The 25,631-nt window shown below is 44.9% G+C and overlaps 1 protein-coding gene across 1 annotated transcript in view; it reads right to left on the reverse strand.

Moving 5' to 3' along the window:
• Positions 1-21,336, reverse strand: part of ENTREP2 (endosomal transmembrane epsin interactor 2) — a 244,939-nt gene extending 223,603 nt beyond the window's left edge. Inside the window, exon 1 of the mRNA XM_052659729.1 lies at positions 21,118-21,336. Within this exon, the coding sequence (XP_052515689.1) occupies positions 21,118-21,336 (219 nt within the window). The remainder of the gene's footprint in view (positions 1-21,117) is intronic.
• Between the last annotated feature and the right edge of the window lie 4,295 nt (positions 21,337-25,631).

The following is a 25,631-nucleotide window of genomic DNA, read 5'->3' on the forward strand; positions in this document are numbered from 1 at the left end:
GGAAATTTGGGTCATAGAAGTAAGCACAGAGCTAATAAACATGAGAAGTCACAGAAGCAACTGCATGTCCTCAACCCTGCATGACGCCCTGGCCATCCAGGCAGGCCACCTCCCTCATGGCTACACGTGCCTCCAATGCAGTCCTCCCTCTGGCAGAGAACACTACTGCAGGAGGTGCTTTCTCCAGTCTGGGGCCTCCCAGCACTGCTTGATCATCCCTCCTCCATCTGGAGAAAGTACCCAAGGTAGAAGCGAGACCTCATCCAGACCCTTGCAACAGAGCCTCAGCTCCAGACACAGCTTTCCTATTGGCAGGCACCATGGGGAGGCAGCCATGGCTAGTGGGGCTGCTGACACTCGACCCCCAGCAAGGAGGGTGTCTTCTAGGCAGTGGTCACAGAGCTGTCTTCACTTGTCACAACCCAGTGCTGTATTCCTCACACTGGTCCAGGTTACATGGAGTTTTGTGGAACTGGCTACAACAGACTCTGGTTTTTGCAACTAAGAACCCTGACTGCTGTTCCACCTATGGATCTTTCCAGTAATCATGTATGGACGTGACAGCGGGACCATAAAGGTTGAGCACCAAAGAATCGATGCTTTCGAACCGTGGTGCTGAAGAAGACTCTTGAGAGTCCCTTGCACTACAAGGAGATCAAACCAGTCAATCCTCAAGGAAATCAGTCCTGAATATTCACTGGAAGGACTGATACTGAAGCTGAAGCTGTGATACTCTGGCCACCTCATGCAAAGAGTCAACTTATTGGAAAAGATGCTGATGCTGGGAAAGACTGAGGGCAGGAGGAGAAGGGACTGACAGAGGATGAGATGGTTGGATGGCATCATTGACTTAATGGATATGAGTTTGAGCAAGCTCTGGGAGACAGTGAAGGATAGGGTAGCCTGGCGTGCGGTAGTCTATGAGTGTGCAAAGAGTCCGACACAACCAAGCGACTGAAGAACAACTCAATTACCCGGATGCTCAGCAAATCTGTCTCAGAGCTATATTCAAAGTAAAGGGAGCCTCTACTCAGACCTTCACTATGCACCCCCAGTTCCCATCTATCTACCCACGTCACAAACTTTGAAGTATAAATGCTGCTTTTCTATCAAAAAGACAATGATGGAAAGAAAGAATGGGCTTGTGCCAAAATATTCCTGGAGGAGTGTCTGGGGAACCTGCATTTCTTTGCTTTACCAAACAACTTTTATTTATCCTTTTATAAACAAAATGTCCCATTCATGATTGCAAAAACATTTTCTTTTGATGCAAAAAAGTTTTTTGTTCACATTTTCAATAAATATATATAGGTTAAAAAACGAATAGTGACAGGACTAATATACTTATAGCAACATCTATTGATTGAACTGTCAAATGCCTCCATACGTTTTTAGTATGTGTCCAACTCTGTGTGACCCCAGAGATGGCAGCCCACCAGGCTCCCCCGTCCCTGGGATTCTCCAGGCAAGAACACTGGAGTGGGTTGCCGTTTCCTTCCCCAATGCATAAAAGTGAAAAGTGAAAGTGAAGTTGCTCAGTGATGTCCGACCCTCAGCAACCCCATGGACTGCAGCCTTCCAGGCTCCTCCATCCATGGGATTTTCCAGGCAAGAGTTCTGAAGTGGGATGCCATTGCCTTCTCTGAGATGAGTAGCCAGTGGAAAAACTAAAACAAGACTCTAAACCACCCAATTCACCAGGGGAAATATCATAAATATACACACGTGTTCAGTCATGTCCGACTGCGACCCCATGGACTATAGCCCTCTAGGCTCCTCTGTCCACAGGATTCTCTAAGTAAGAATACTGGAGGGGGTTGCCATTTCCTTCTCCAGGGGATCTTTCTGACCCAAGGTTCCCACCGGCATTTCCTGTGTCTCCTGCATTGGCAGGCAGATTCATTTACCACTGAGTCACCCTGGAAACCCCAATATGAACTCAGATAACAAATTTTTAAAATGAAGGAAAATGCAATTAAAAAAAAAAAATGAGGAACTTCCCTGCTGGGCCAGTGGTTAAGAATCTGGAACCATCAAGACAGGATCAGACACATCTGTTTGCTGTGAGGACACACGAGGCCCCTGCTCTGCTGCACATACATGTGCTCAGTTGCTCGGTCATGTCTGACTCATTGGTTCTGTCCCCTCTCCTGGAGGTGGGCAGGCCTGTGACTGCAGAGGCAACAACACTGTGTGACCTCTGAGATGAGGCTGGAAAAGGCATCAGCTTCCACCAGTACTCCTGGGACGTCTGCTCTGGAGGAGTCCAACCACACTGAGACCACAGGCCAGAGGGGCCACGAGGAAGCATGTGGCTAAGCTCCCAGCTGCCACCCAGTAGTAACCCCAGCAGTGAGGGAGGCAGTTGGGACGTCCGGCCAGCCAAGCCTTAGGACATCCGTAGCCCCGACCAGCAACTGATACAGCTGAGATGTGGAGACCCACCCCACAGAGTCCCTCCAAATTCCCCAGTGAGAACATAAAATACCTCTTTCCAGCTACTACCTGCGGGTATAATCTGCTATGTAGAAACAGTAAGTGGGACTGCAAGTGAATTCTGTTAGAAAGAGAAAGAGTGTAAAAGAGAACAAGAAAGAAAAAGACACAAAAAGAACCCGGGGGAAGGAGCACCATCAACTTTTAACGCATAAAGAATCAACTTTTAACGCATAAAGAATCAAAGTGCATCCATTAATTCACAATTGAACAAATGGATATTGAGCGCATACAGGTTCACACAGGCCAGGGGTTTTGATTCCGCTGAGATAGCCAAACAAACAGATTTAATTTCAGGTAGCTCAGAGTGCTCTGAAGGAAAACAAAAATCAAGATAGGAGAGTGGAATGAGGGTGGTCAGAGCAGGCCTCCAGGAGGAAATAATCAAAGAGGGTTTCCAGCATCAAAGAACGGACACATTGACTGCATAAGTCCCTTCATGAAATACTGTGAACTATCACACCACCAAGAATAAAGAGTAGAGGGACATCCCTGGCGGTCCAGTGGTTAAGAATCCATCCACCTTCCAATGCAGGGGGCATGGGTTTGATCCCTGGTCTGGGAAGATTCCAGATGCCTTGCAGCAACTAAGCCTGCAGGCCACAACTGAAGAGCCTACGCACCACAATGAAAGATCCAGTGTGCTACAACTAAGACCTGACGCAGCCAAAGAAATAAATAAGAAAACTCAAGAGTTTTTTTTTTTAAAAAAAAAAGAGGGGTGTGTGCAACGAGCTAGCCCCGGACTCACGGGTAGAGACTTTGCCATCCAGTCTCAGACCATGTGAGCAGCTCCCCTGAAGTTCTCACCTAATCTGGGTGCCAGAGAGGAAAGACAAGACCATGGAAAGATACAGAAGAAAAAGTTCAGATCAGTGACTGGCTAAGGATCCACATGGGAAATTCTAGATCGGGGTATACGGAAGAGAAGTCTTTGGAGATAAGCCCCCAAACAGGTCCCAAGGGCAAAGGCAAGAAAAGAGACCCGATGCAGATGACTGCAGTCTGTCTGCAGAACTACATCCCAGGCACATGCCCTCTCCCCAGAATTACAGCACTGGTTTCTGCTCTCAGGCAGAAACCAAAACAGTGCTATATGCACCAAAGAAATGAGCTTTCCGCCTCGTCCACTTTCAAAGTGAGAATTCACAACCCAGAGTATACACTTCAAGCGCATGAGAGGAGAGGCCCAGCCCAACACCCAGAGGCGAAGCTGCCCGCCCTCAGCTTCGCCCACACTCAGACAGCCAGGTCGAGCCCTTGCTTGATGGGCAGGATAGGAAAGTCAAGGAAAACATGTCAAGCACCACTATGAATCTAGTCCTAGTCTTCAATGATAAACCCCAAAGGACACCAAGAACCACCAGACCATTAAGGAAATTCAAAGCCACGAAAGAGGCAGACTTGGAGGAATAAACAGAAAAGCCTGAGAGCAAACAGAGGATTCAAAAGTAAGAACCCTTCTTGACTTAATTAGTACCCTCAGGCAGAAATGGAAAACAATGCAAACAGAAAATAAGATGAACATTAAGAAAAATTAGCAGGAAAAATAGAAGGGAGCATCATAATCTTAATTATGGTGACTGTATACTAAAAAAGAAGACAAGACCCTAGAAATTTTCAGAGATGTAAAACAGGCTAGGTTTCCAGCAAAAGATGAGCCACAATGGATCAGACCTCTTACCAGCGACACCTGGCATACTGTGTACTTTGTCGCTCAGGAGTATTTCCCTCCATGTCAATAAACAAGGATGTCACATTTAGGGCTCTCAGGAAGGAGAATATCACCTGTGATCTGGCACCCATGAGGCTGCAGACACTCCCCCAAGCCCGGAGGAAAATCGCAGGATGTTGGTTGGCCCCAGGTAGCTGAGATGCATATGAAAGGAATGCTTTCAGTGAGTCCAGACTCTTGCACCTTGCCATATGTAGAAAAGCGCTAAATTCCTTAACTTGGGATATCTGGTTATCCTTAATTAACAATCACGTTTTGACGTTCAGACTACCCGCCCTTTGTTGCAAAACTTCTATGTAACCTGGCTACTCCCCTCGCCTCCTCGGAGCAGTTCTCTCAGGGTTACTTGAGATGCTGACTCCTAGGCTTAAGACCTAAAAATTTCCTCCAAATAAAACATAGCTCTCAACTTCTAGACTGTGACTATTTTTTAAGTCAGCAGTTATGTACGACTCTTTGAGACCCCATGGACTGTAGCTTGCCAGGATCCTCTGTCCACAGAATTTCCCAGGCAAGAATATTGGGTTGTCATTTCCTCCTCCAGGTGATCTTCCTGATCCAGAGATCAAACCCATGTCTCCTGCAGCTCTTGTATTGGCAGGCAGACTCTTTACGAGCGGAGCCACCAGGAAAGCCCATGGCATACTATACTTGCCATCAAAGAAATAACAACAGAAATGTTGAAAACATTTAATTGTGAGGGATGGGGAACGCAGGAGCTGAGGGATCAGTTTAGCATTTCAATTTGCACCCTTCCATGCTGTTAAAACAATTTTAATTTCCATGATATTAAGTTGACAACACTTTTGTCATCATCACCAAAATCATCACCACCATCAAAAACCAGAGAGATGAACTGTGCTGCTTCTACCACAGTATGCAACATCAGGGCTCTTTCTCTTAAACTCTGACTCCATTCTGCTCGCTTAAGAGGCACACCATCTGAACCACAAGTAAGAGCCACAGGTGTAACTCTATTTTTAAATTTTTTATTTTATTTATTTATCTTGGCTGTGCCATGCAGCAAGTGGGATCTTAGTTCCCTAATCAGGGATTAAACCCATGCCCCCTGCAGTGGAAGGGCAGAGCCTTAACCACTGGACCACCAGGGAAGGCCCAACAGGTGTAACTCTTTAGGTCACCGGACAGGCACCTTGCTCCAGGGCTTTTCTGGCTTTTTGTTTCATTTTCTTTTGGTTTTTGTTATTCTTTATATAGCAAAAATAAAATGAAGGGTATTATATAGACACATTTATGTATGTATATTTACACACTCTCTGTTTTTAAGAAGTCAATGTCGAGAAGTTATGTGCCACTAGTTATGACAGACTCCAGCTCAGTTAATCCGCTCACACCTCTTAGGTGTTAATATTTCCTCATCTTGAAAAGGGTCAGCTCCAAGCCTCACACTCTGCCTTGGCACAGAATGGCAATGGGAGGCGTGAAAAGAGGACTAGAGTGCACCAGTATAAATTTGATGAACTGGCAGGTAGAAAGCAGATGCCGTGTTTCTTTGCCTTTTTTTGAGACAGGGTCAAATGTTAGTTTCTACAAAGGCAGTGTCCCTTTGTAAACAGTTGTGAAAAACTCTGGGGTGTAGTTGGGGGAATAAAAGATATAGTTTCTTTTTTAAAAAATCACAAGATTCTGATAAGCATATACTCTTTGTGGCTAAGCTGCTTATTAATATGTTAAACAGGGACCATTCTCTGAGTGCTTTCAGATTCTAGGTTAGAGGGTCTAAAAACGTCCTTCAATATCACTATCTGCGGACTTCCCTTGCGGTCCAGTGGTTAAGACTCTGAGTCTCCACTGCATGAGGCCCAGGTTCAATCACTGGTTGGGAACTACGATTTCACATGCCACCAGGTGTGACCAAAAAAAGAAAAAAACAAAAAAAATCACTGTCTGTATCCACTATCAGCCAATAGTGTACAATACTGTAAAGCCAATATGTCCAAGTTCTCATTATAGATGAGAAGACAACACCTCTCTTATCCTTAGATCACTTCAGTATTTTTCAAAAGAAAAATCTGTTTTTGCATGAAGTTTCAAATTCTCTATTTTTTTTTCCTTTCTTCTGTAGAAGGATGAGCTGTAATTTTAAGGGTTTATTTTTGAGCCCCTAAGTTACATGTCTCTGTGATAGATAGTTGCATCACAGGCTCTGGGAGTAAAGCTGCTGACGCAAAGGAAGTAGTTTGTTTACATTTACCACATACTTGACTGAAGGCTATGAAATGGAATATTTCCTCCCATACTGGTAAACAAGGATGTCACAGTCATCAGGGATTCTAGCCTTCCAAATGTAATTTCTGAGCCCAGGAAGAATAATACTGGTAGCCATCATCCACTTCCCTAGTAAACATAAGTACTGGGGAGCTTGGTGGGGTGGGGTGGGGAGGATGAGAGAAAGTACAAGAGGCATTTAACCCCATATACCCCACTCCCTTACTGTAAAGTAGGAATTAAGGATGGGAATAATGAAGAAGCAGAATTTGGCCCCAGAGAGCTGAGCCTGGACACCTGCATCTTCTCATACCTAGAAAAGCCATAAATTCCTTAGTTCAAGATATCTGATTTTCTTTAATTAACAATAATTTTTTGATATTCAGATTACCTGCCCCTTGCTGCAAAACTTCTATATACCCTGACTCTTCCCCTCCCCTTAGAAGGCAATTCTCTCAGGGTCACTTTAGATGCTGTCTTCCGGGCATGAAATCCTAACAATTCCCACTGGATAAAACAACTCTTGACTTCCGGGTTGTGACTTTATTTCTTAGTTGCCAAGTCTTCCCTTCCCCCTGAAATGCTAGTATCCCCAATTCCTGATGGTCTTTAAGGCTCACGTCTACCTAAGCGTACTGAACCCTGAAACTTTCATCACCAGTTGGACACAGGGAAGGTAAGAACAGCCATGATGATCAAATGAGGCTATCAAGTCAGGTCAGTGAAGTGCCTAAATGCAGAAACCGAATGCAAGCAGGCTTGCATTGGGCACACCAGGGACAGGAGCCTAGAAATCTCACCTTGCCTAAATAGATGGGTAAAGTCAAAAGCAAGACATAAATGTTTCCTTTCACACTATCATTCAACATGAAGGTTCCAATTAATGCAAAAGGAAAGGAATAAGCAGCATATACACTTTTTTGTTGATATGAAGAATACTGAACACGAAGAAGCAAAATGATTTACAGATGATATGAATGTAGAAATGGGAAGCACAAATGAAAGCATGTTAGTTGCTCAGTCATGTCTGACTCTTCACGACCCCATAGACTGTAGCCCATGATGTTCCTCTATCCATGGGATTCTCCAGACCAGAATACTGGAGTGCGTGTTACCATTTCCTCCTCCAGGGGATCTTCCCAACCCAAGGATCGAACCCAGGCCTCCTGCATTGCAGGCAGATTCTTTACCTTCTGAGCCACCAGGGAAGTCACAAGACATTTACTTAAAAATAGAATAAATGATTTCAAACTAAGACAGAAACAAAAGTCGACAGTTTCTCTGTATAGAGCCGTCAGTCCTGGAAAAAGGGAAATTCCAATGATGACACAGAGCTACACCACGGAACTTGAGTACATTTAACAGGAAAGGTACAGCAGCTATAGGACAGAACCTCAGAACACTCTACCTGTTCAAATACTGAATTCATATGAAAAACGTTCAGCACTGAAGCAAAACACAAAGACACAGCACTACATCATATCATATCTCGAATAAACAAGAATGTATGAGTTTTACCTTGCCTGGTATCAAGAGTGAGTACTCAGACACCCAGAACAGACTTCTTTGAAGGGGGAGCAGGTAGGGGAGGGACGGATTGGGAGTTTGGGATGAGCAGATGCAAACTATTATCTATAGAATGGATAAACAACAAGGTTCGACTGTACAGCACAGGGAACTATAGTCAATATCCTGTGATAAACCATAATGGAAAAGAATATGAAAGAGAATGTATATATGTGTTTAAGTCACTTTGCTATACAGTAGAAATTAACACAACATTGTAAATCAACTATGCTTCGATTAAAAAAAAAAGACTGACACCTGCTTTTTAAAAATTTATTTATTATTTGGCTGCACCTCGTGGCATGTGAGATCTTAGTTTCCTGATCAGGGATAGAACTTCTGCTCCCTGCACTGGAAGTTCAAAGTCTTAACCACCGGACCACCAGGGAAGTCCCAAGGCCTGCTTTCTTTTTATTTGAATTTGCTTGGTATATCTTTTCCAGTCCTTTTATTTTTAGTCTTTCTAAATCTCTCCATTTTCAGTCTATCTCTGGATTTTGCTTTGTTAAGTCAACCTGAAAAACTTTTTTAACCAGGCTAATTAAGTCTATTTACATAATGTGAATACAGTCTGGATGTCTGGCATCAGCTTTGCAGATTTTTAACCTTATATTTAAAACAATGACGCACAAACTCCGTCCTTCCGTCCGTGGGCTGCCCACTCCCTACTTTCTCTGAGTCTCTGCAGGTTCGTAGGAAGGCTACTGGTTCTAGTTGCTGCTTTATATTACCACCTTATATAACCCCCTGAGCACCCTCCTTTTCTAGGCATTATTACCCCCCTCCTAACAGCAAGAATGCAATTAGCTAGTAATTGCTTCTTCTTTCTCCCCTTGCTCTTCCTAAACCATCCATTTTATTTATTTTAAACAATTTTTTATTGTGGTAAAAGTCACATAATATAAAACATACTATTTTAACCATATTTAACTGTATAACTCAGTGGCACTAAGTATATTCACAGTTATACAACACTCATCATCATCCATCTCCTGAATTTTCCACCTTCCTGAACTAAAATTCTGTCCCCATTAAACACTAACTCCCCACTTCCCACTCCCCAGCCCCTGGCACCTACCAGTGTACTCTCTGACTCTATGAATTTGACTATTTGAGTTATCTTGCATAAGTGGAATCAAACAGTATTTGTCTGCACCTGATGTATATTGAAAAGCATATTATGGCGGGAGGGCGGTTCATGTTTGGGAACGCATGTACACCCGTGGTGGATTCATGTCAATGTATGGCAAAACCAATACAGTATTGTAAAGTAAAATAGAGTAAAAATTAAAATTAAAATAAAAAAAAATGAGGAGGCTGGAGACTTGGCCTCTTGGAAAAAAAAAAAGCTAAATAAGTATTTGTAGTTGCTATTGTGTGCATGTGCATGAATGTGTCTATATTTCTGAATATATGTTACACAGTATATAAATATACAGTATAAGCAATCACTTGAATAAATAAATATACATAATATATTTTTTAAAAAACCAGAGACATCACTTAACAAACGTCCATATAGTCAAAGCTATTTTTTTCCAGTAGTCATGTATGGATGTGAGAGCTGGATCATAAAAAAGGCTGAGCACCAAAGAATTAATGCCTCCAAATTGTGGTGCTGGAGAAGACACTTGAGAGTCCCTTGGACAGTAAGAAGATCAAACCAGTCAATCCAACTCTTTGTGCCTCCATGGTCTGTAGCCCACCAGGTTCCTCTGTCCATGAGATTTTCCAGGCAAGAATACTGGAGTGGGTAGCCATTGCCTTCTCCAGGGAATTTTGCCAACCCAGGGATCCAACCTGAGTCTCTTGCATTTGCAGGCGGATTCTTTACCACTAGCACCACCTGGGAAGCCCCCATCTTAAATATAATAGTTTGCATTTGCTTATCCCAACCTCCCAGCTCTTCCCCGTCCCAACCTTCCCCCCAACCTCAGCAACCACAAGTCTGTTCTCTATGTCTGTGAGTCGGTTTCGTAGATAAGTTCATTTGTGTTGTAAAAAGCAGCAACATTCTTGACTGGATTTACACAATTTCCAAAGACTGACTCACAACATAACATTCAAAATGTCCAGGATATAATCCAAAATTACTAGGCCTATAAAGAATCAGGACAATGCCAACTCCCACAGGAAAACACAATCAATGATAGATTAAGATGTGATAACAAAAATGCTCCAGTAAGCAAGGGAATGAATGAAAAACTACAAAAACCAAAAGAAAAAAAACAGAAATACAGAATCACTGAAGTAAAAAATTCACCAGATGAATTTAATAGCAGAATGGAAATGAAAGGAGAAAAAGTCAACTGACATGGGAGCAACAATTTAAATCACAACGGATTTCTCATCAGAGAACACAGAAGGAATTAGGAGACTATCTCCATTCTGCTCTTCGTTTATTTCCAAGAATGCATAACATGAGTCTGACCATGAGGATAAACCAGATGGACCCAGGTTCAGGGGCATCCTATAGCATATAGGCTTGTACTCTCAGGACTTTCCTGGTGGTCCAGTGGTTAAGACTCAGGGCTTCTAATGCAGGGAGGGGTCCAGTTCAATCGCTGGTCAGGGAATTAAGATCCCACATGCTGCACAGCACAGCCAAACAAATTTCTTTTTTTACTCTTTAAAAAGGCTTGTACTCCTTAAAATCATGGAAAACACGAGACATAAAGGACAACTGAAGAGAGTGAAGAGACACAAGACACACATACATTGCTGGATAGGATCCTGGGCCAGGAAGGGGAAAGGGACACTCTTTGGACAGTTGGTGGAATTGGAATGGGGTCTATGACTCAGACAACAATGTTCTTCTAATGTTGAGTTCCTAGGCTTGAGAAGTTTATACTAGCTACATAGAAGAGTGTCTTTGAGGGAGATATACACTGAAATGTTCAGGGGAGATGGGACATCACATCTGCAGCCTGCCCCCAAGAGGTAAAGAAAAATAATCTAATGATACTGGATTTTTTTTTTTCCCATTCAGGAAGAGAGACAGTGTGCACAAGTCTCCACGTACAAGCCATGGAGCAAATATAGTAAAAGCAGTTACAATCGGGGAACCTAGAGACAGGATACAGCACAGGAGTTCTTAGTTCTGTTCTACAATCTTTTCTAAAGGTTGGAAATTTCAACTTGCCCCCTTCAAACTGACTTTTTAAAATACTGCTTCACCTTTTCTAGCATAGAATTTGTTTGGCTTTGAGAACTGCAACACACAACACAAATGACTAAGACTTTTCCCCTTATCTTTAACATTCATTATTTTACAGGGATATGTCTCTGTTGATTATTTTCCATTGATTTTTTTCCGCCATCACATGGTGGACACCTTCAAGTCTTCTTATATTTTTAGGTTAGTTTTCTGCCGGTAATAGTTCTAAACATTTATTTTATTCCACTGCTTTGTTCTTCCTTTCTTCCTTTCCTGGACCCTCTAATTACACATAGATCTCCTTTGACTATCTCCTATACTTTCTTTTTTAAAATATTTGTTTATTTACTTATTTGGTCATGCTGGGTCTTCATTGTGGCATAGGAGATCTTTGATCTTAGTTGCAGCATCTGGGATCTAGTTCCCTGACCAGGGATTGAACCCTGGCCCCCAGCATTGGGAGCTCGGAGGCTTAGCCACTGGACCACCAGGGAAGTCCTTCTCTCCTATACATTCTAACTCAGTCTATTCCTTCATTTATTTGCTATTGTTTTCATTTTTCTCCTTCTCATCCTGTATTATTATTTTTGGGCTATGGTAACCACTTGGTCTTGTGTCCCTTCTGCATATAATTTAGTCTACCATTCTAAAATTCATTTTTTCCTAGTTCTTTCCCGATATCAATCTGTTTTCATTTCATGATTTTCTGTTATCGAGCCATGTTTTTGTAGTTTCTCAATTTACGCTGGATGCTACCCTTTCAAATTGTTTTTTTCTTTTAGTTTATCTTGAAATATTAGTTTATGATTTTTTCTGGTGTGCTCTCATTTTCTATAGTACCATTATGTTCATTTCATCATTCTTTTCTGAATCAATTTTGCATAAGATTAGATCATATTCCATTTTTTGTTCCCCATGTATGAATGAGGTAGATTTTCCTGATCCGGGAAGAGAAAGCTCCTAAAGAATAAAGGTTGAGCTAGGACAGCTTTGGGCTTCCCCAGTGGCAAAGTGGAACAGAATCCAACTGCAATCCAAGAGCTTTGGGCTCGATCCCTAAGTTGGGAAGATCCCTTGGAGAAGGAAATAGCTATTCACTCCAGGGTGATTGCCTGGAATATCCCATGAACCAAGCAAAATGGTTGTCTGGGGAGGACTTACAAATAGCTGTGAAAAGAAGAGAAGCGAAAAGCAAAGGAGAAAAGGAAGGATATAAGCATCTGAATGCAGAATTCTAAAGAGGAGCAAGAAGAGATAAGAAAGCCTTCCTCAGCGATCAGTGGAAAGAAATAGAGGAAAACAACAGAATGGGAAAGACTAGAGATCTCTTCAAGAAAATTAGAGATACCAAGGGAAGATTTCATGCAAAGATGGGCTCGATAAAGGACAGAAATGGTAGGGACCTAACAGAAGCAGAAGATATTAAGAAGAGGTGGCAAGAATACACAGAAGAACTGTACAAAAAAGATCTTCATGAACGAGATAATCACAATGGTGTGATCATTCATCTAGAGCCAGACATCTTGGAATGTGAAGTCAAGTGGGCCTTAGGAAGCATCACTAAGAACAAAGCTAGTGGAGGTGATGGGATTCCTGTTGAGCTATTTCAAATCCTGAAAGATGATGCTGTGAAAGTGCTGCACTCAATACGCCAGCAAATTTGGAAAACTCAGCAGTGGCCACAGGACTGGAAAAGGTCAATATTCATTCCAGTCCCAAAGAAAGGCAATGCCAAAGAATGCTCAGACTACCACACAATTGCAATCATCTCACATGCTAGTAAAGTAATACTCAAAATTCTCCAAGCCAGGCTTCAGCAATACATGAACCGTGAACTTCCTGATGTTCAAGCTGGTTTTAGAAAAGGCAGAGGAACCAGAGATCAAATTGCCAACATCCGCTGGCTCATGGAAAAAGCAAGCGAGTTCCAGAAAAACATCCAGTTCTGCTTTATTGACTATGCCAAAGCCTTTGACTGTGTGGATCACAATAAATTGTGGAAAATTCTGAAAGAGATGGGAATACCAGACCACCTGACCTGCCTCTTGAGAAACCTATATGCAGGTTAGGAAGCAACAGTTAGAACTGGATATGGAACAACAGACTGGTTCCAAATAGGAAAAGGAGTACGTCAAGGCTGTATATTGTCACCCTGCTTATTTAACTTCTATGCAGAGTGCATCATGAGAAACGCTGGGCTGGAAGAAGCACAAGCTGGAATCAAGATTGCTGGGAGAAATATCAATAACCTCAGACATGCAGATGACACCACCCTTATGGCAGAAAGTGAAGAGGAACTAAAAAGCCTCTTGATGAAAGTGAAAGAGGAGAGTGAAAAAGTTGACTTAAGGCTAAACATTCAGAAAACAAAGATCATGGCCTCTGGTCCCATCACTTCATGGGAAATAGATGGGGAAACAGTGGAAACAGTGTCAGACTTTATTTTTGGGGGCTCCAAAATCACTGCAGATGGTGACTGCAGCCATGAAATTAAAAGACACTTACCCCTTGGAAGAAAAGTTATGAGCAACCTAGATAGTATATTCAAAAGCAGAGACATTACTTTTCCAACAAAGGTCTGTCTAGCCAAGGCTATGGTTTTTCCAGTAGTCATGTATGGATGTGAGAGTTCGACTGAGAAGAAAGCTGAGCGCTGAAGAACTGATGCTTTTGAACTGTGGTGTTGGAGAAGACTCTTGAGAGTCCCTTGGACTGCAAGGAGATCCAACCAATCCATTCTGAAGGAGATCAGCCCTGGGATTTCTTTGGAAGGAATGATGCTAAAGCTGAAACTCCCGTACTTTGGCCACCTCATGCAAAGAGTTGACTCATTGTTAAAGACTCTGATGCTGGGAGGGATTGGGGGCAGGAGGAAAAGGGGATGACAGAGGATGAGATGGCTGGATGGCATCACTGACTCAATGGACATGAGTTTGAGTGAACTCCGGGAGATGGTGATGGACAGGGAGGCCTGGCATGCTGCAATTCATGGGGTCGCAAAGAGTCGGACACGACTGAGCAACTGAACTGAACTGAACTGAACTGATCCAGTGAACAGATGAGTTTAGCAGGTTACAGTCTGTGGGGTCGCAAAGAGTCAGATCCACACACACAGGACATCTTCAGCAGCTGGGCTCCACCGATCTTAAAGACTCAAGAATGAGATCTCTACGTATCCACTTATTTGCTTCTCAGCATTCAATCCAGAACCTGAGGACACTCATCACCATCCTGGCCCTTTGCTCCAGCTCCAGACCCTGCAGCCGTTGTTTCTAAGGCCATTCTCTCTGCCCAGGATCTTCTGCTGCTGCTGGAGAAGTTTCTGGGAGTCCCCCGACCTGCAACATCCTAATCTATGCCTCCTTGCTGCTGGTGTTCCTGTCCTGCTCATTTTGGTTTCTGTTTCTGGTCATTCTGCTCAGGGCGAGGCACTGACCTTGTAGGAGGAAGAACTCACCGTGTGTTTCTCAGATGCTCCCAGGTTTGCATCTTCGTCCCTGCAAGGTGGCTGTTCTTACCCCCAACCAGAAAACCCAGAGCACCTCTCCAGCGTTCATCCAGTTTTCGGGGTGAATAACTTTCGGTGATTCAGGGTTCCCATGGCCTGTCAATGCTTTCATTCACTCCCCACCACCCCCTGCTGTCTGTCTGCAGCTCTGGCTGCCAGTGGACTGGCCGCATCTATGTCCTGGCTTGTAGGGATCGCCCATCTCTTTCATTGATGTGTCCTCACTTAGGTTTTTCTAGGATGATCATGTGAACTGGTTTAGTTTTCTGTTTTGTTTTGTTTAGGCCACACTGTGCCACATGTGGGATCTTAGTTCCCCAACCAGAGATTAAACCAGTGACCCCAGCATTCGCAGCATGGAGTCTTAGCCACTGGACCACCAGGAAACTCTCATGAACTAGTTTTCAAAAAAAGTTTAGGGGAGACTGAAAATCTGCTCCCATAAGAGATGTTCTGAAAGGTGTAAGACAAAGGACAAAGAAACGAAAATGCAACCGTGTTCCTGAACTGGAAGCTTCCATATGATAAAACTGTCAATACTGCCAAAATTGTTCTATCAATGTAACGCAACTGCAATCCAAACCTTAAACAGGTATTGCTGGAAACTAGACACAGACATGTTAAAGTTAATACAGAAGAACCAAGGCACTTTAGAGAAAGAAGACAGTATGGAGGGAGATGCCTGACCAGATAGTGAAATTTACCAGTATGTTGCCTTAACCATAACGATGTGGTGTGTGTGCATGTGTGCATGCTCAGTTGCTGAGTCATGTCTGACTCTATGCAACCTCATGGACTGTATGTAGCCTACCAGGCTTCTCTGTCCATGGGATTTCTCAGGCAAGAATACTGAAGTGGGTCACCATGCCCTTCTCTAGGGGATCTTCCTGACCCGGGGATGAAACCCTGGTATCCTGCATTGCAGGCAGGTTCTTTATCACTAATGCCACCTGGGAAGCCCCTTTGTTAACTATATATGGTGACAAATGTTAAGTACTCTTATTGTGGAGATCATTTTGCAACACATAGAAGCATTGGATCATTATGCTGTATGCTTGAGACTAGCATAATATTGTATGTTAATTATATCTCAATGAAAAAATAAAATAAAATAGAGTAAAACTGAAGAGAATCCCAAACAGAAGCACAGGTACGAGAAACTTGGTCTGCAAGCAAATAAAGTTAGGCGTTTTCTTTCATACTGTTGTTGTTTAGCCATTCAGTCGTGTCCAACTCTTTGCGACCCCATGGACTCCAGCATGTCAGGCTCCTCTTTCTATGGCATTTTCCAGGCAAGAATACTGGAATGGGTTACCATTTCCTTCTCTATACACAAAACAAATTCTGGATGATTTAAAAATTAAATGTAAAAAATAAGATGAAAACATAAGAAGGAAATGTGAAGGAATGCTTGTATGACCTCTGTAATGACAAGCCTCTTTACTAAGAAAAGAGCCCAGACACTGAGGAAAAAAAAGCTAACATATTTGACTACATGAAAAGTTTTAAAATTTTATATACAGCAAAAGACACCAAAAATTAAGCCACATGAGAAATGAAAAACTGCAAGAAAATATTGGATTGGCCAAAAAGTCCATTTGGGTTTTTCCATATGATCTTACGGAAAAATCTGAATGAACTTTTTGGTCAATCCAATACTTGAAAGGTATCAGAGAAGTAACCACGGAAAGTCAGATCAAATGAAAACAATGAAATATCCTTTCCATCAGATGAATAAAATGTGAAGGAATGCTAATAGCCTGGACTGGGAAGATGATGGCAAAGGGGTAGTCTTATGCAATGTTTCTGTGGGCAGGGATGACTACAATCCTTCATAAAATGACTCTGGCAATATCTAATGAAATACCAAATTGGAATCCCCTCCAACTAGCCATTCCACTTTGGAGAATGTATGCTCAGAAAACCAGCACTGGCCTCTAAGGCTACATAAGCAGCATGGTTTGTGGAGACACAGAACTGACACAACCAGGCTACTCCCCAAAGGAGAACTGAATAAATTATAAAATGCATCCTATGGATTCTTATGTAATCGTTAACAATGACAGAAATAGTAAGAATAATCAGTATGGCTGGGCATATTTATTACACACAAAATAAAACGTAGTCAGAGTAAGTGGTGTGTGACATAATCTTTTCATTAAAAAATGTTAAAAGAAAAGAAACGTTCCACACATTACATATAAATCCTAATATTTTTGTGACTGTAAAGCAAAGTGTAGAAATGTCACATGAAACAACACTGCTAATGCAGGTCACCTGTGGGTACAAAGCTGGGACAGAAGAAGGCACTGTCGTCATTTTCTTTACACCCTTCTTTGTTTTCAGTTACTGCAACAAACACCTGTTGCTTTGGAGTATGGTGTTGCTTTTAAAGGAAAAAGAAAATACACACTTATCTGGGCATCAACAGTCAGCTCCTAACGGTTATGTCTTTATCAACACATGTGACTGGCCATGTGGATAATTCACAGGGTACTCGGTTGTCTCTGATGTCTTGGGAGTAAATAACATGTCAAAGAAAAATAATGAGGCTGTTCTGTCAAAGGTTAACTCTAATACTCCATGAGAGACAGCAGAAGTGCTGGAGACTTCCTTCCCCTCCCCTTTAATTCCATTTTTTAATATTTAAATTACATATACAAAACTGTTTAGTCTGTTCTATGATATAAAGTTCACTTAAAATAAGACTGAATTCATTGTGGACTTCCCTGGGTGGTCCAGGAGTTGAGACACAGTGCTTCCACTGCAAGGGGCACAGGTTCAATCCCTGCTTGGGGAACTAGGATCCCAAATGCTGCAAAATTTTTAAATAAATGATTAATTTGTTGATCATTAAACACACACACATACAGCCTTTGTACTCTTCTAAACTGTTCCTGTAGATCATCATCTCTCAAAAGGGGCCAAGCATTTATCCCTGGGGAAGCCAAGTCACCCAAATGGAGGGGACCTGGGACATGACAGCCACTTGAAGGCACGTCTCCGAAACAGCACTGCTCCCCCAACCAGACCTGCTGTCCCCTCCCCTGTTTCCAGCCTTGCCAAGGAGCCCCCAGGCTCTCCCTGACCCTTAGACTTTCTCAACCTCTGTAATTTCGTGCTTCCCCAAAGTTCTCTTGCATCATCGCCTTTCCACACATATTTTGTGCTTTTCCTAAGAAACAGGTGTTTCTTCCCTACAGAGGCTTTACCTTTGACCCTTCACAGCCAACTCAAGTCCAGCCCCTTCAGCCACTGCTTGGGGTTGCTGCTGCTGCTAAGTCACGTCAGTCGTGTCTGACTTTGTGCGACCCCATAGACGGCAGCCCACCAGGCTCCCCCGTCCCCAGCTTGGGGTTGGGGGTGGACAATTAAAGTCTTATGGCTAGAGCTGTGGCCTCAAGTCAGAGCAACTAAGTGCAAATCTGACACTGGCCACGTGTGACCTTGGGTAGACATGAAATTTCATTTTATGTGCCCATTTGACTGAGGGATGCCCCGACAGACATGACAACATTCTTTTGGGGTATGTCACAACAAGGGGGATATCTCTATAAGAGATTAGCATTGCATCAGGAGACTGAGTAAAGAAGGTCACCTTTATCCATGCAGATGGACCTCATTTAACCCAGCGAGGGCCTGAACAAGACGAGAGAGGCAGAACTAGGGCAAATTCATGGTCTCTGAGCTGGGATACCCACCTTCTCCTGCCTTGGACATCAGCACCACTGGTCTTCAGCCTTTGGGGCCAGAATGGAGACCACATCACTAGCCCTCCAGTTTCTGGGCTTCTGGACTTGGACTGAATGACACCAGCAACATGCCAGGGTCTCCAGCTTGCTGATATGTGTGTATATTGGCTGTTTCTCTGGAGAGCCCCAACTGATACAGCAAGTTCCTTAATCCAGCTCCCCTCGGTGCACTCTGCACAAGCTGCCAAGACTTCTCAGGGTGTAGGTCTAGCCCTGACACAGCCTCAGTTCTGTAGCACCCCGCTAGCTAAGGCCAGTCGGAGGTCCAGTCCCAGTGCAGGAAACTGCACAAGAGTGGTGGATGAAATGTGCTATCACAGCACGGAAAACACTTAGTGTAAAGGCTGGCACACTGTACATGCTCAATAAACCTAAGCTGTTTTCTTGGTTGTTCTTTTTCCTTAAATAGAGGGATTATTTTTACATTGGTTCTTCACCAGGGACACACCACAGAGAAGGCCTAGAGACCCAGAAAGTGTTGAAGAGCCCATTTTCAGGAAAGGCAGCCACAAGTCATGTAGAGCAGATTTTTGTGAAAAAGTCAGTCATCCTGGTCACTATCTTAAGACAAAAATGTCCTTGCAAGGTGGTTTCCATAGTGGGCGGGCGGGCAAGCGGCCAGTGTCACTGCCCACAGCTGCGACAACATGCTGACCTGTCCCAGCATTGCTGGAACCATTCACCGTCTGTGCAAAGGGGTATAGACTGTTTGGAAAAAATTTTAACGCATTATTGACCAGAGACACATTAATATGTATTTTGTTATTCAAATGTTATTGACTGGAGTGTTTCAATACTCACATAACAAATCACTGGCCAAAGGCATTAGTTTCTGCAAAAATCTTCAGGTCAATAAAAAGTTAAAGGTGCTTGTGGCAGATTCAGTTTGAAAAAAGACCATGAGACAGGAGGTGTAAGGAGGTGGGAAGAGTGGGAGGTAGACCCGGGGCACAATCTACCACCTCTAAAATAAAAGCAGAGGATGCTGCCCACTGTTCTCCCTAGAGCCTACAGGCAGGTCTGCACACACAAGACACATGCAGAATTACTCTGAATTGCAGGATATTAGACTACGAAGTTATAGTTGTGGAAAGGAATAACCCTGGGAATGCAAGCTGAATTAATGGTTTACATATTTATTTAATGGTTTAGACTAAAATGCACTGAATGTACATTTTTCAAATAAACAGCTTTTCTACCATGTCTGATGGCTGTTTCCCCTTCCAAGTTCATTATTAAGAGGCAGCTCTTTCTCTATCCTCTTTGGAAGAACTAAAGCCACAAAGCTAGGAAAACCCGGCCCATGGAGAAGCCAAGAGCAGCTCGTTTACCAAGCTGCCACCTGTGGGCCACACCAGACACAAACTCAGACCACATGAAAAAAATGCACATTAAATCATGCTGAACACTGAGCCACAGATGTGTTTGAAGGCTGTATTTAGGGGCCCCCTTTTGAATCACGACTCCTGGGTCTTGCTTCCAATCCCCTCTCTTTACTTTGAGCACTGGGAGCCTGAAACTCACGCTCTGTTGTTCTAATCAGCTCTCCAAGACTCACTCCTGGTCTGAAATAAGCTCTGGAAATTCACACATCCGTTAGGATGAACCATAACACTTGTATCCATCAGGCTGTCACTGAGTCGGTTCTGCTTCGATCTTATCTTACAAGGCCTGTAGCAGACTTGGAGAACAAAGGCCATTACAAAAGAACAACAAAAGCGGAGATCGACAGAATTTTTAAATTTCAGAAGTCAAGGACAAATAGCAAACATTCGTTTCAAAGGCTTGGTTTGGATTTTTGGAGATGGAGTTAAAACACACCGAATTTACTGTTTAAACCTATAAAACATACTCTGGCACCGCAAACCAAATGCAGGTACAGATGTCAAGAGTTTTCAGAACAAGGGCTTCTCTTTATAAAGAATATTTGCTCAGCATAGATCTTTCCTGTTTCCATACACTCACTCTTGTCAGTCACTGGCCTCTCTAATTTGGGGTCAACAGCCTGAAAATCTGTCACTTCCCGGCGAGGAAGCTCACTAAACACGCCCCCCTCCAACGCGGCCCGCGGGCCGCCTGGCCAGTGGCACTGTCCACTGCGCTCGCGGATTAATCCCCACCACACGCGGGGACGCGCCACGTACGGTACGCCGAGCGGGTGGGCTGCGAAGGCGGGTTAGGCCGGTTCCCGCCGTCAAGACTGACCCGCGACCCGACGGCACGCGCCCTGCGCCGAAGACTCCAGCCACCGAGGCCAGCCGCGAGGAGCCGCGTCTCCGGACCCGGCTCACACGCCGCTCCCGCCCCGCTCGGGGTCGCCCAGAGCCCCACCACCCCCGGCGGTTCCTCGGCCCCTGGGCACAAGGGGCCTCAGGGCCCAGCCGCGGGCCCCGCCGCCCACCCTCATCCGAAGGCCCCTCCAGTGCTTGAGGGCGCCCGGGCTCCTGTCTCTTCGCAAAAAAGTAACTCCGGGACCAGCGCAAGGGGAAAGGGAAAGCGACGCTCCCAGGGCGGCAAGCGGTGAGTCGGGTCCCCGGAGTTCTCCTGCCCGAGTTTTAAGCCACATCCCGGGCTGTGGCAGCTCGCCCGGCAGCTCGCGCGCCGAACTCGGCGCCCGCAGGTGGTGGGCCCGCGTCCCCGGCCCGCAGCCCCCGCGCCCCGCGCCGACACTCACCGAGAAGCCGGCCCAGAAGGGGCAGGAGTGGCGGACGCGGGCCGACGTGGTGAGCGCCAGAGCGGCGAAGCTGACGGCCACGATCAGGCATCCGAGCGCCATCTGCGTGGCCCCGAGCGCCAGCACGATGCGGGAGCGGCCCGGGCACTCGCGCAGGCGGGACAGGCTGCGGGGCAGCGCGGCCGGGCGCGGCGCGCGGGGACCGCCAGCCGGAGGCATCGCGCCTGCACGCCTCACCCGCTCGCGCCCGGCCCCGCGCGCCGCCCCTCCTCACCAAGGGTCCGAGGCAAGTTGCACCGACTAAGGGGTCGGCCTCCCCCCGGGTCGCGGGGGCTGCGGCGGCCGCGCGCGTGGAGCGGGACGGGCGGGGCGGGGAACCGGACGCCCGCAGCCCCCGCCGGTGCCCGCGCCCATGCCGCCGCAGCTCCGCAGGGCCGCCCGCCGGCCGCGCCGCGCTGCGCCCTCTCCCGCCCGCCCCGCGCGCTCCCCGGCCGGCGCGGGCTCGAGCCGCCGCCGTCGCCGCTGTCCCCGGGCGCGAGCCCTGCCGCCGCCGCGCGCAGAGCCGGGGCCGAGGCCAGAGCACGAGCCGGGACCGAGCGGCGCGGGAGCGGGCGGGCGCAGGTGCGGTCCCTGTGGTCGGGCCTCGGCCCTCGCGCCCCTCACCGAGGAGGGGAGTGAGAACCGCGGGCGCGTCAAGGGCGAGGACGGCAGGAGCCCCGGGCCGGCGACGGGGAAGAGGCCTGGGAGCTGGTGCGGGCCGGCCGAACCGCTACCGAGCCTGGGGCTGGCCCGGGAGGAGCGCGCGCCGCGGCGGCGGGGGTCGCGGAGGAGGTGACTTCCCAGCGCCTAATCCCAGGCGTGGCGGGCGGGAGCCTCTCTCGAATGCGGAATTCCTGGATCCAGCATTCTGCTGCTCTCCTGCAGTTCCAGGAATTTCTCAAGCCAAGCTGAGAACTCGGTCCTGAAGGACTGGGCATTCAAAACATCCCCAGTTCACAGATGTCTCTTGCCCACCTTCCGTTTGTAGGGCTTTTGATACAAGTGAAAAATTGGGACTGAAAATCAATTGCACAAAACTAATTTTGATGAACAGTGTCATTGAAGGAGAAATCATCTCTCCCTGTTGACAGTATTAGGTTTTAAATACCTGACTGTTGGCTTCCTAGGGTACCGAGAAAGCTTGGAAGTTCAGGTTATCACGAGTCACCTTGAGGCTCCGTTGATGTGACCACTTTAAGACTGCCAGTGTTGGAAAGGGTTGTGTTGACTTATGAGAGGCCCAGGAGTGTCAGGCAGTCGGAGGATATCAAGCACAAAAAGGCAGCGTTCATAGTAATCATAGCGGGATATGGTGGGTCAGTTTACACAGCCTCAAGGCGGGACTGAGGGAGTTTCCTGTTGGATTTGGATCAGAAACGCTGCAGTCTCGCCCCCAAATATCTCAGTTGCTGGTGGTGAAAATTACACCTTTAGAGATAGATTCCTTTGGGGCTGATGAGCCTCTATTAAAATGCAAATTCCCCTGGAACGGCCAGTAGCTCAAACCTTTATCAGCCAACACCTTAGCAGGCATGGGATTTATTTTCTAATTTAACCGGACGGCCCAGGGATGCACAGGGGTGGGGATTCCACAGATGGAGTGGCTGACCTCAGAATGCTGGCCTCTGGCCAGAGCTGCTTCTCCTCCAGCCCTATCTGTAATAGGATGAGCTTCTGGCAGGCATCCTTCTGAGCTCTAGAGTACAAATACAAATTTTTTGGAGACATTCTCTACCTAGAAATGCACAGGGCAGCACTTTTTAAGGGCTTGGAATTATACCATCAAGATCCTGGACTGCCTGGAAGTTAGGTTCTCACTGTAGTCACCTCACTCTTTCATTCATTTATTCATTTCTCCAACAAAAGTTCACAAAGAACCATCTAAGCACCTGGCCGCTTTAGGCTCTCAGAGAAAATGGGTATTCATGTTGGATATTCCTCTGGCTGATTCATGTTGATGTATGGCAGAAACCAACACAATATTGTAAAGTAATTATCCTCCAGTTAAAAATAAATAAACTTAAAAAAAGAGAGAGAACATGGATGAATGTAACAGCCAATTCCCTGTCTTCCTGGTGAAAGGTGGAAGGCAGACAAGCATAACAAATAAGTTACATAGTTGATTGACATGTGGTACTCAAAAAATATGTTAAACACCCACAGTGTGTCACACACTGAGGAAATAAGGATGAGCAGACAAGCTTCCTGTACTCAGGGAACTTTCAGATTAGTGGGGGAACCAGCAGTATGTGGGTAATTACTCCAAGGCCATGGAGAAGGAAATGGCAACCCACTCCAGTACTCTTGCCTGGAAGATCCAATGGATGGAAGAGCCTGGTAGGCTACAGTCCATGGGGTTGTGAAGAGTCGGACAGGACTGGGTGACTTCACTTTCACTTTTCACTTTCATGCATTGGAGAAGGAAATGGCAACCCACTCCAGTGTTCTTGCCTGGAGAATCCCAGGAACGGGGGAGCTTAGTGGGCTGCCATCTATGGGGTCACACAGAGTTGGGCACAACTGCAGCGACTTAGCAGCAGCAGCAGCAGCATCTCCAAGGCCAACTGTAAATATGTTCAGTGTTACAGAGAATTCTACATGGTGCAAAAAAAAAACCAACAGATAATAAGTAGCTTTGGAAAGAGCTTTCTGACCACAGTATGGAAAATTGACTGTGAGATGCCCAAGGAAATGTGGAGAAGTGAGATGCTGTTGCTGCCATCTAGGCAAGAGGAGACGGTGTTTTGGATTAGGGTGGAGATGGTGGTGATACTGAGAATTGGATGGATTTCAGAGGTGTATGGGAGGTGTCAGTGATGAATTAAACATGGATTAGAAATATAGGGGCTGCCAGTTGGCACACCGTGGGAAGAATCACCAAATGCTGGAACCTCCAGTGAACTCCCATCTACATATTAGATGTGCTTCCAGAATGTATATAAATCCTTCTGTTTATAAATGACATAGGGAAAGCTCCAGGCAGCTCAGCAGGGAATTTTGCTGTAGGTGGGTCAGGAGAGAGATCTACCTCCTTAGTAAAATTTGATCAGAAGGAGAGACTGTCAAGAAATTAAAATTACTTTTTGTTCTTCTAAAAATTAATTCTAGGATATCCCTGAATGACCAGTGGTTAAGACTCCATGCTGCCAATGCAGGGTGTGTGAGTTCCACCTCTTGTTGGGCAACTATGATCCCACATGCTGTGAGGTGCAGCCAAAAAATAAAAAAAATTTAAAAAAATCTGTGTTTTAGAAAATCTTAAAATTTTATTGTATTAAACCCAATAAATAATTAAAAGGAGTCAATTTCCTAGAAGTGAATCATAAAGATAGGAGGGGGAGGGAGGTAGGGAGGGTAAGACCGGCAGCTCATTGACCCTCTTTGCTCATCACTGTTTTTCTTTTATGAAAGGCTGTAATAATACATGTCCTTGTATTGTGGGAGATTCCTGGAGACCCCTGGAACAACCATATAGCAACTTTTTCTTTTCCCTAAATCAGATGAGACTAGTAGATCATTTTTCTTTTTTTAAAATTTTATCAAAGTATGCTTGATTTACAATGTTGCATTAATTTCTGCAGCAAAGTAACTCAGTTGTTCATATTCTTTTCGACTATGGTTTATCACAGGATATTGAATATGGTTTCTTGTGCTGTACAGTAGAACCTTGTTGTTTATCCATTCTATATATAATAGTTTGTCTCTGCTAATCCCAAACTCCTCTCCCACCTCCCCACTTGGCAACCATAAGTCTGGTCTCTATGTCTGTGAATATGTTTCTGTTTCATAGATGTGTTGATTTGTATCATATTTTAGGTTCCATATAAAAGTGATATTATATGGTATTTGTCTTTTTCTTTCTGATTTACTTCATTTAGTATGATAATCTCTAGGTTCGTTCATTCTTGTTGCTGAGAATGACATTATTGCATTCTTTTTAATGGCTGAGTAATATTCCATTGTATATATGCACCACTTCTTCTTTATCCATTCGTCTGTCAGTGGACATTTAGGTTGCGTCCACGTCTTGGCTATTGTCAGTAGTGTTGCTATGAACATAGGGATGCATCTGTCTCTTTGAATTATAATTTTTTCTGGGTATATGCCCAGGAATAGGGTTGCTAGATCATATGGCAACCCTATTTTTAGTTTTTTGAGGATCCTTCCTACTGTTTTCCATAGTGGCAGCACCAATTTGCATTCCCATCAAGAGTTTAGGAGCGTTTCCTCTTCTCCACACTCTCTCCAGCATTTATTATTTGTACACTTTTAACAATGGCCATTCTGACCAGAGTGAGATGGTACTTAATTGTAGTTTTGATTTGTATTTCTCTAATAATTCATGATGTTGAATATCTGTTCATATGCCTGTTGGCCATCTGTATGTCTTTTTTGGAGAAATGTATGTTTAGGTCTTCTGCTCATTTTTCAATTGGGTTGTTTGATGTTTTTTTGAGTTTTATGAGCTGTTTGTA

The sequence above is a fragment of the Budorcas taxicolor genome, chromosome 21 (genome assembly GCF_023091745.1).
Source record: "Budorcas taxicolor isolate Tak-1 chromosome 21, Takin1.1, whole genome shotgun sequence".
In the NCBI taxonomy this organism is placed as follows: domain Eukaryota; kingdom Metazoa; phylum Chordata; class Mammalia; order Artiodactyla; family Bovidae; genus Budorcas; species Budorcas taxicolor.